The following is an 11,396-nucleotide window of genomic DNA, read 5'->3' on the forward strand; positions in this document are numbered from 1 at the left end:
AAAACCTGCAGCTCATAGCCTGTATTTTAGGCTATGGTAGACTGATCTCTATATATCAGTTGGGAAAATGTTTTGGTGTTGTTTCGTTCGTCCTTTTTGCGTTTCTATGGCATTCATCCTTCACTTGGCTAACAGTTTAAAGGTGCACAAGTAAAAAGATTTTGGGTTTTGGGTTATTTTTGGCCAGTTTTTAGCCTTTTTATTGGGGTTTCTATTTTGCACTGGAATTTTTTTTTACCAACCCGACTAAATGATGCTAAAACAAGAACAAAACACAAAGACTTGTCCGACTCTCCACATCTGCTTGGAGATTAGGTTGAAGTCGGAAGGCTGGGGGCTATCAACAGCGCATGGCGCCATCGGTGTCGCAGGTGTCCCCCGCCAGACGCGACCCCATGTAATATCGCCACCCCGCCTCACCCTTGTCAAATTAGAGCCCCTCCACACAACACCAACGCGAAACATAAGCTTCAGCAGCCGCTATTGTTAGCGATACCCTAAAGTCTGCTTCTCTTCGCTGAGTGTGGGAGGGGGAGGTGAGGAGAAGGAAGCCAGGCCTCGGCAAACGGAGCGTGCAGAAATTTCCCTTTCATCAAAGGGCGAGAGCCGCACTTGTCAATGACATATCAGAGCTGGTCCAGTTACTAGAGAATTCTTTCAGCAGCGACAGGTTTTTGAAGGGTAAGAGTACTAACCTCCAAATTTTCGAGACTAGGCCACTCTGTAAACAAGATGGACTGATAGTCATCGAAAATTTGGAGGTTAGTATTCTTACCCTTCAAAAACTTATCACTGCTGAACGAATTCTCTAGTAACTGTATCTATACGTGACAAATGAATCTCCTCAACGACAGAGCTGGTCCATATTCCATGGGAGAAAAAGAAGGAACTGAGTAAAAACAATCACAAGGCTGAAATATGATAAAGTTTATTGCAAATTTCTGCCCGAAGGCTAATTGCAAATAACAAGGACAAAATGATATTAAAACAGAGTACAAAAATAACTCCAAAATGTACATAATACAAGGTATTCTGGAACTATGTTTGAAGGGTTTGACTTCTATGTTATACCTCTATCTATCTATCTATCTATCTACATGGATCTCTCTATCTCTCTATGTATAACGCGTTTTTTTTAAATATTTATCCATTTTTGTAGTCTTTGAAAATTTGAATATGTTATTTCAAACCTTTCGATACCACGTTGCACAAAAAGTACTGTTAATTTGTAAGGCTTACTGCGCATTGTTTTTATTTATCGGCTTATAACTCGAAGTGTATCTACTTTGTGTTGAACTGTATCAGACTGAATGAAACACTCACTCACACATGTATATGGCTTTATTTTAGTCAATGACTGAACAGTCCTATAGAGAAGCATATGTATGCAGCTACATGTGCTAATAGCTTTTTTTGTCCATGACAAAGTAGACGAAATGGATAGACTCAAAACAAAAGCTTTGGAAAAAGAGGACAGAAAATATGTTTCAGGTCATTTTTCCTCTCTTCTATTAGATCTATTTCATATCAAATCTGATCTGATCTTTACTTATTTTACGTCAGATGTGTACAATATCGATCACGAATTGAAATTGAACGTGAGGTATTCTCTAGGGTCGAGTGACTTTGTGGTTTGGAAGTCAAACCTTCACCCGGCCTGGATAAACATGTCGTCTGCTCCGCCATGACAGCTCTGCGCTCCGACATGACCGACATGATCCCGCCAAATGAAACACATCCTTGCCGCACGCGGCCACAGTCAACAAAAAAAAACCTGCCTCCTCTCTCAGGACCAGCAACAGCGGTACCTTATTAAAAAGCACGCCTGCTCCAAGCTGACACTTAAAACACCCGGCACACAGGACCGGAGGCGCTTTGTGGCGGCGCGCGGGAATGGTTCTGTCAGGTTATGGCCATCTTTGGGCGGGAAGTCGGGTCAGAATGAAACTGTCGTCTGCACAGCCCTGACAACCGCTCAACCGAGAGGCGCCGATGTCGCGGGCAATCGTCTCCCCTCTCTGTCCATGTTTAGAACAGAAACAAAAACCGCTAGGAGAATGCCGGCAGGGAATGTAGCTTTCTCACCACGTGAACAGGCCTTGTTGGAGTGAAACAGACGACAAAACTTGCTAATTGCTTTTGCTAGTTACCACGTTTAGAGGCTGTCCAAAATATCCGGTGTGTTCAGGGCTAAAACCTTCAAGTCAGTACTAGTACATATCTCCAAAACTGTCTGCACAGTACCTTATCTTTGTTATTTCTCCCAATAATTTACTCATAACATGTATCAATGTCTCATGCTGTGTATGACATGCGATGGTATAGGTTTCCATGATATTTGATGAAGAAAAAAAGTTGTCAAGTCAAAGTCAAAGCTAGTCTCTCGGAAGAGGACGCAAGAAGGAAGATACAAGACACTCGTTACATCGACGTACAGCAAACATAAAACTACATTTCATTGCATACCATTATTTCAAAATAACAATGCATATATGTACCATCGTATGTACAGAAAAATTATTTTGTAGTCCAGCTTTACGCTGGTCTGATATTGTACAGTTTCCCTGCTGTGGCTCCAGTAGTTCGTGACCCGTATTTTCTGTGTCATGGAGAAGTCCTGGCCTCCCGGCAGGGGGCGCTCCGTATCCCGGGGTCCACAAACAGACAGGTCGGCCATGTTGGTACAGACATCTACTTCATATGCCATATCATATCCAGAACAGTGTCTACTAGTTCTATGCCTGAATGGGGTAGAGTTAGGGTTAGGCTCAGGCAGGGGTCTGGATAGTCTCCGCTTACTAGTATCCAAGAACGTAGATTTGCCCCAGCCAAGCCAAGGCACGCTTAGTTCGATTCCCGTGGAATATCCAGAACGGATATTAAACAGAAGTTTTTTTTTCGGGAGCTCGTCTCCAAAAGAAACGTTTTCTTTGCCGTACCGCCCCCTCGCCACACTTTCCGTCCCCATTACGTAGTAACAATCTCTACTAAGTACAGTACTCAACATGCCGTCTGTTCCTTTAATAATCAAGAATTAAATTACAGTTTATCCGATAAGCATTGAATGTTACAGAAACTGTGGGTAAATCGATATTATGTTTGTGACTTTCGTACTTCTGTACTTATGTTTATGTGATTTCTGGTGTCTTATAAGCTCGTGTGGGTTGGCCAACAAAGAAAAGTCGTTAGACACGATAGTAAAAAATGTCAATGTCTGTATTTCCAGGTGATAACGACAGTCCCACATGTCTGTATTTCCAGGTGATAACGACAGTCACACATGTCTGTATTTCCAGGTGATAACGACAGTCCCACATGTCTGTATTTCCAGGTGATAACGACAGTCCCACATGTCTGTATTTCCAGGTGATAACGACAGTCCCACATGTCTGTATTTGCAGGTGATAACGACAGTCCCACATGTCTGTATTTCCAGGTGATAACGACAGTCCCACATGTCTGTATTTCCAGGTGATAACGACAGCGACACGTCCAGTCATAACGACGGTTACCAGCAGGGCGGGAACAGTCCGGGGCACCAGCCACAGCGACAGAAGCGCATGCGCACCTCCTTCAAACACCACCAACTTCGCGCCATGAAGTCGTACTTCGCCCTGAACCACAACCCTGACGCCAAGGATCTCAAACAACTCGCACAGAAAACAGGACTCACTAAGAGAGTCTTACAGGTAGGAAAAACGCTTCTCTTCTTCGTAAACTCCGAAGAGAACTAAGTTTCCTGTCTTTTCACAAACTGGACAGACACATGGGTATTGTAGTCGTGCGCACGCCCTGAACCGCCCACAAGAAGTGGCGACGACGAATGAAGATGAGGGTAGGTAGGTGGCAAAAAGTGGGGGCCAATAGGAGAGGTGTTACGGATGGGGGGAACATTCGTCCAATTTGTGAGCCGACAGGAAACGTGATTTTTCTCCACCCGTTACAAATTAAGAACCATCTCCCGACAAAGGTTGGTCTATACGAATAGAACGAAATTTGAGTTAATTTTGAGTCAAATTTGACTGCCAGCCATGCCTTGACCAACCTACTGTCCACCCTATGCCAAAAAACAGTTACTCAAGCAACTGGGTATGATTTTGAAAACGTCAGACGTTTCAGCTAGTATCCACTAGCTTTCGTCAGTGACTGAGAGACCAGAGGGGAAAGCAGGTTTATATACACAACCTGTTGATTGATATGCAAATAAAGTGAAGACAAATTTTTGGAAGTCGAAAAAGGAACAAAAGTCAGACAAGTCAAGACAAGATGATGCAAATTAGTCTGAAAGCTCCTGTTATACAGGACAGGAGCTTAAGTGTTGTCTGTCCTCGGGGCTGGGAGTGCCAAATCCCAAGTGCCGGAAAGATCGACCCGTAGCCCCCCTTCCCTGTTGAGGGTGGGGTTGTACATTCTTTCATATATTGCCTCTTTAACACCCCGTTCCCACCAGCGTGTTTCGCGGTCTAAGACATCCGTGGACTCGAGTTTGAAAGAGTGACCCTGGTTGTGTTGTAGGTGGTGGAAAATAGCTGAGGAGTAGCCGTTGGCACTAGGTCGGCAATGTTCTTTGTACCTTACTACTGTCCACCCGATTGTTTGAAACATTAGCCAACCATTCCGGAGAACCTACTCCTAACCATGGTTGGGGGTAGTTGGGCTTCGTTCGGGAGGCTATGTGTGGCAAGGGCTTTAGACAAAACACTCTCTGCAACGGTCTGAAATGCAATAAACAATGATCCCATCACGCCCTTCAATCCTAAGGTCTCTGCAAAGCCATTTAAAACATACATAATTCGCTTAGCCGGGATAACATTTGTTTGCCCTCTTTTCCCACAAGAAGGAATCTGCTAGAAGCTCGTTTTTGATTGTGCAAAATGCGACTCGTCAGAAGTGGAAGTGGAAGTTTATCCTGCCATAATCCGCCCACTAGGCTCTTGTTTACTGACATTTTGTTTCGAAATGCGCTGGTAATGGATTCGGTAAGCTTCTTCAAGCCACTATGGCATTCCAAGTCCTCGTCTCGACTTTTAACTTCTTGTGCTGCGCATGCCCGTTGCCAGGATTTTGAATGGGGGGGGGGGGTCTCCCCACTGCTTGAGGGACCTCGAGCGCCGTAAGCGCGAGTTTCCTAGGGGGGTCCGGGGGCATGCTCCCCCGGGAAATTTTGAAAAAAGAACCTTCTGAAATGGCATTTCGTACATTTTTGAGAGGATTTCCAAGAAAAAATCAGAGATGAATTCTTATTCAATGACAAAGGGAGCAGTTTTTCTACAATTCTAATCCATCTTTTCAAGAAAAATCTTGGACCTTTACATAAAAAGTGGACCAAAAAGTCGACCTTTGAGCCTTGTCGGGAGGAACCCCCCCTGGCTACGGGCATGCTGCGGAGTACAACAATTGTTGTTCTGCACATACAGTACCATCTATATAGCCCTGTATATGTACAATTTGGGGGTATTTCTCGTGCAACACATCACACCGCAGCGAAACGCAATGAATGCGGAAGTAACTATGCCACTGCAGGGCAAAAAAAAGGTGGGCCTATGATCTAATTAAGACATGAAATTATGGAAAAATATGGAATGCCAGCAGGACAAGGGTTAAATTTTAATATCCTATGGTCTGATCTTGTCGCAAAACGTGATATACTATTCAAAATGTTTCCATGTATAACAAAGTTAAACAATTTTTTTTCTAAACCATCATACTCTATTAGCCAAAAGACGACCGGTCAATCATGATTTGAACTAGTCTCTCATCGCGATAGAATGCAAATTCAACACAATAACACTCGTCATTATGGTCATTATGGTTCTTTATTACCTCAATCCTACTTTAGAGGCGTTTAAAGAAAGATAAAAAGCACAATAAGACAGACAACACTAGACATAATTAATAACCGTACCATAGAAGAAGCCGAACCTCTGTATTAGAGTAGTTTTAGAGCTGTTTGTACTACAAACATGCATATTACCTATTTAATATGTTGACCTGTACTTAGCCCGATAGGGCATGAATGTACAATGAAGGTTATTATTATTAATATAATCAAGCTAAAACAAGACATGAAAATAAAGAAGGATAAATACATGGATAGGTGGCTTAGTGATTATCAAAGACTTTCGTCAGTACCACTGCAATGATCGTTACAATATATTTAGTGAAATGTGTACATCGTATTTTTCAAACGCCTATCAGAAATTTCTTTCTTTTAAAAGCCTTGCTGAATTGGATACCGCCACTTGGTTTAGGGTTATCCTGTGAGAAGTCAGACCACTTTGACCAAGTTTAAGTATTCCCACAAGACACTACACGACTTCTACCTACCAGATTAGTCCATAGCACGAAACAAGAACAGGCTGAGATCCGCATGCCAACAGTTTTAGTGTGGAAAGTGTGTTGACTCTAAAAGAGAAGCTTGCCTAATTCTCTTTATCCGACCACTTAAACATTGCATTTTCAGAAGATTTAGGAAAAAGGGGGTCTTTGAAAATGAGGAGCACAGTTGATTTTTTTACTGAAACAAATTATTGGCGCTGTTGCAAAGTATTTCATCGTCTAATCGCAATTGAAAACAGCCACAGGAAGCTTTGGCGTAAAATCGCAAAGTAGGAAGTTTCCTCGCGACTGGTAGTTGGTTACAGTCATACAGAGAAACCAAAATAAGCAGTACACAAGCTAGCAACAGTGCTGAACAGCAGACCTGGGGTACCGAGGAACAAAACCCCACATATCAGTCAGAGGTTCTCCCTGTTAGTTTTGTAAAGTAGAGGGTCTGCGATGTGGTGTATATTTTGATGCGGCAGCCATCCTGGTGTGGTAGCTTTATACCTGCGACCAGTCTTCAAACATAATAACTATCCTCTGAAGAAAAAGACCAGCTAGGCGATAGACTTCCATGTATTGTATTATAGGACTATGGTATCCAGAATCGTGCATATCTACTACTGAATCTATGCCTGAATGGGTTAGGGTTAGGAGCAGACGCGGTTCTGGATGGTCTCGGCGTATCCAAGAACGTAGATTTGCCCCAGGCGCAGTTCTGGGCATCCAACACGATTCTGGATACAACAGGACCATGTATTCCGGACATGTTCCGCCTGAAAGTCCCCCCGCTGTAGTAGTTTATAGGATCAGCCCGTGCCTACTGGGCGTGTATAGACGGGACCACATGAAAGCGGTGGGTTCTGGCGCCCTCACAGGCGGTGTCACACCAAACAGGAAGGCAATGTTTACCGTATCAAGAGGGCATCAAAACGTCCTGACCCCGCCTGGGGGACTTTCCTAATCAAAGTCAGAGACTATGAAACAAGATTTAACTGTTATTTCCAACACATGAAATTGGGCTCACCCAAAGTTTCGACTGTACAACTCCAGTCTTTGTCAAAGGAATGAATAAAAAAATCCACGGCTTCTGTGACGTCACGTTATGCAGATGACGCACGTGACTCGGTGAACGGTGGATAATAGGATACAGAAAGTCTATTGCGCCCCCCGTCTGTAATGCCCCGACGTAGATGGCCTCTTTAATACCTCGTGCAAAGAAGTCTGGCTCCGTGTCCAAGATTTTTACTTTGTCCAATGAAACCGAATGTCCAGGCGATTCAGAGTGAGAAACCTTAGAAAGTATAACGCCACAATGATCAGTATTTATGAAACTAGCATAAATACGTTTTCAACTTATATGATAGAAAGTCTTTTACTATTCAGGTCTTGCGTTTTTATGACTGCTTTTTTGGTGGCAAAAATATCAAAGTGGTGAGGAAACGTTTTCAACTATTTATGAATAAGCTTCATTTAAAAGATGGTTGAGATTCCTGTAAGGGTGCGCAAAAATGGTCAGTCCTCGAGAAATAGTCTTGAAGATAGCATTTAGGCAGTCGAGGTTTACCCAATCGTAGATATGATTAGTAAAAGGGCAACAAAGAATGGATATTATAAGAGTGGAATAAGGATAAGAATACAAACTTATAAAATATTACAAACCTATCTATAACGAAATATGATGAACGTGATAAGTATGCAAGAAACAGAAAATACAGTATGACAAAAAGTTCTTAAAGCGCTAGTCCAATCCCCAAACTCAATGCCAAAATGTCACATTCAACACACTGAAACCTAAGACTTAGAGCAAGATCAGAAAATTAAAGCGTTTAGTAGTAGTGATGAAATTTTTGGGTGATAGCCAAGATTTTAGAGTTTATGGAGGATACATAAGTGAGTTCTTGGCAGTCTATTTCTGTAAAACGTCGCATGTCTGAAGTTCACTAGAGGACTGTGCTGGTCCCCATTGCGTGACCGGGCGGGGGAGTTCTAAAGCCCGGCCCGAGCGCTCCGAGTTCCGCTAACGCCTTCTGAGCGCGCCCCGCGGGACGGTATCGGTGTACACCGGACATGTCAGACACGTGCCGCCGGACACATCTTACAACCAGCCCCATATTGTACCAATTCACACAAAGACATTAAGACTTCAGAGGCACCAACGCTCTAAAGTGTGATTAGTTTTTAAAGGCATCCAATGCAATCTCAGGGCGGCAAAACGAAAAAAAAATATTCTGGATAAGTAAATCTGTCTGATATTTACATTACATTACTGCCATTTCTTAGCACATTTTCGTCATCTTTACATACTTGAAGCGTTTTAAATAGCCCCAAAACAAGAGACGTGAGCGTAGATACAGCCTAGTCTCCACCAGACGCCTTTGCAGGCTGAATAAATAGTAGAAATCGGCTAAGGGGATCGGGAACATCATTGGCCAGAAGAGTTGGCCGGCCATACAAGCTGGACTCCTGCAAAGGAGTCTGGTGGAGACTAGATACAGCCTAGAAATAGCTAGAATCCTATGATACAAACCAAGCAACAGTTTCCCATCGCATTTATTCTTCAATCAGTATGCTAGAGGATATGATTGATTCAACTCACTACATTTAAAGGAATGACCAGATCAGCAGAATTGACTTTGAAAATAGTTTTGCCGTCCTGAAATTACACCGGGTCCCTTTAATCTCCCTTTGCTAAAACCATTTGTTGTTATTTGGTGAAAATGTCTAAATCTAACTGATCTGTTGTATTCTGTCCAGGTCTGGTTTCAAAACGCCAGAGCGAAGTACCGCCGAAACCTCCTGCGTCAGCAGTCCGACTCACAGAGCAGCCAGAACGCCCAGAAGGACCCGAGCATCACGGAACTACCAGCCAGCACCCCCGCCCTGGGAAACGTGGTATCGCCCACCTCGCGTTCTTCCAACAACAACAATGGCGGCCAGCCAAAACACGCGTCATCCAACATGCAGGACATGAGCCCCACAGCGCATGCGCCAGGCGTCAGCATGGAGTGCCACGTGTCTCTCGCCTCGAGTATGACGTCATCAGATGGACACATGCAACCGCTCACTCATTTGGACATGGCGCATGCGCACTCGCCATCCTTGTCGACTCTATCGCCGCCAAACAGTGCAGGACTTTCCACGCATGCGCAGTCATTCCTCCAGGAGATAGGCCGGGAGTTACCTCAGACTACTATGTGACTGGGCATGCGCAGCTCACAAGCAATACTAACGTTGCATTGAAGTGAACTATCAAAGAAGTGAACTGGAGCCGCCATGACAATGTTAGAAAGACGTTAGGTTAAGTAAGTAGTCATCCGAAAAATTACAAAATAACGCCATTTCATACTACAACAACGGCAATAAAGTCATCGATGTGCCAACTCTTCTTTGTTCCTCTACAACTCAATATTGCTTGTCATCTACCAGTTGTAAAAAGTAGACAGAAACGTTACTCAAATAACAAACAATCGGTCCAATAAACATGTCTGTAATGACATTGGTTGTGCTGGAAGCAATGGAATCTCTCAGAGTATGTGCAGCCCAATGTTACAGGGGTTTGTACTCACGTGACTATGACGTAACTGTTGTCCGCCATGCTGGATGGTTACACCTGAAGGTTGTCTGGCAGATTTGAATTTCTTTTTGTTATTATATTGACATGATAATGACATAATACAACATACAAATTCATTTGTTCAACGAACGAACGAACCAACCAACCAACCAACCAACCAACCAACCAAATAACCAACCAGCATGATGGTTGTGACGTCATATGCAAAGTCCCCTAAAAGCCACCTCACAGATTTAGAAACATTGCAAACACTTTTGGGCAAATAATTGATTATACACTACAATCCTTTACGACTGTATACTCGCACTTTGAACTGTGAAGTGGCTTATGCCCTGAACAATTTTGCCAAATGAAACAATATTTGGAAGATATGCTATTTGTTTCGTTCATAAGTCCAGCGTTTGGGAACCAACCAACTGTAGATGGAGCTCTCCGTGTTGTTGTGTGACTACAGTATATATGAGGTTAGAGCTGATGTAAATATTCCTTCACAAATTTTATCATGTTGTATGGAACAACGAGACCGAACCAACAGGCAAGCATATCATGTTAACAGTCGAGAAACAGAAGACAAATCCACAGACTATTACAGTATGCCAGTACGACGAATATTATTCCGTCAAATATTACATGTATTACATGTATAGAAACTGCTTATGTTTGCATGCCGCTCACACGTGGCTGAAACACGTGGTTGTCACGTGCTACCGTCATCGGTGACGTTTGTTTGCAAGCAATTCACACGTGACTCTCACGTGCTAATCACATGTCACAATCACAGGTGACGTTATTGCACAGCGATTCCTAATGAGCAAGATGCAGATGTATGTAGTCTTTTTCCCGTGTATTTATTTTGTAAAGAGATAAAACAACGACATTTCACAAAATCAGTGTAAGCGTAAATGTTGCAACTTCCTTCTTGTCGTATTGTCATCAAATACATGGTCTTTTTGTATGGCTTAGCATATGATATTGAACTTAGCCGATGTCGAGAACCAATTTATGTCACTGTTGCTTATGATTATCTGGTTTTATGACTTAATGGAGATGTACAAAGTTTTTCTACTTTCATACTCTGTGTTATGGAGGTACATGAAGGAAAGACAGGCGCGCGCTTGTCCTGTTCTACTGAAAACGTGGACAATCTTAAACTTGCAGCCTGTGGAAATCATTAAACATGATGTGGAATATCAACTTTTCCTTCTTCTTTACTTGTGTTTGTTCACAGTACGATCGAGGAACGACGTCATACGTTCTTGTGATAGTCATGCATTTGTCGTGCAAACTTGTGATAGCCATGCATTTGTTGTGCAAAAATCTGCGTTCGTTCGTAAAAGGCTATACTCGAGTTATGTTTAAGGTATCGCTTGGTTCTGTCACGTGTCCGCTAGAAAATTTCAACGACATTAAGTTACGACAAATCACACCACTAGAAGTAAAGTATAGTCGTAATATTATCCTAATTTCTTGCATTGATTTGTGTTGTTATCTAATC

General features: G+C 42.9%; 1 protein-coding gene across 1 annotated transcript in view; it reads left to right on the top strand.

Annotated features, from left to right (window-relative positions):
* Window positions 1-11,030, top strand: part of LOC109474800 (LIM/homeobox protein Lhx9-like) — a 33,709-nt gene extending 22,679 nt beyond the window's left edge. The window contains exons 3-4 of the mRNA XM_019775163.1: window positions 3,472-3,689; window positions 9,082-11,030. Coding sequence (XP_019630722.1) covers window positions 3,472-3,689; window positions 9,082-9,525 — 662 coding nt within the window. The 3' untranslated portion in view covers window positions 9,526-11,030. The remainder of the gene's footprint in view (window positions 1-3,471; window positions 3,690-9,081) is intronic.
* Window positions 11,031-11,396: the final 366 nt, after the last annotated feature.

The sequence above is a fragment of the Branchiostoma belcheri genome, unplaced genomic scaffold (genome assembly GCF_001625305.1).
Source record: "Branchiostoma belcheri isolate BF01 breed outbred unplaced genomic scaffold, Haploidv18h27 scaffold102, whole genome shotgun sequence".
In the NCBI taxonomy this organism is placed as follows: Eukaryota; Metazoa; Chordata; class Leptocardii; order Amphioxiformes; family Branchiostomatidae; genus Branchiostoma; species Branchiostoma belcheri.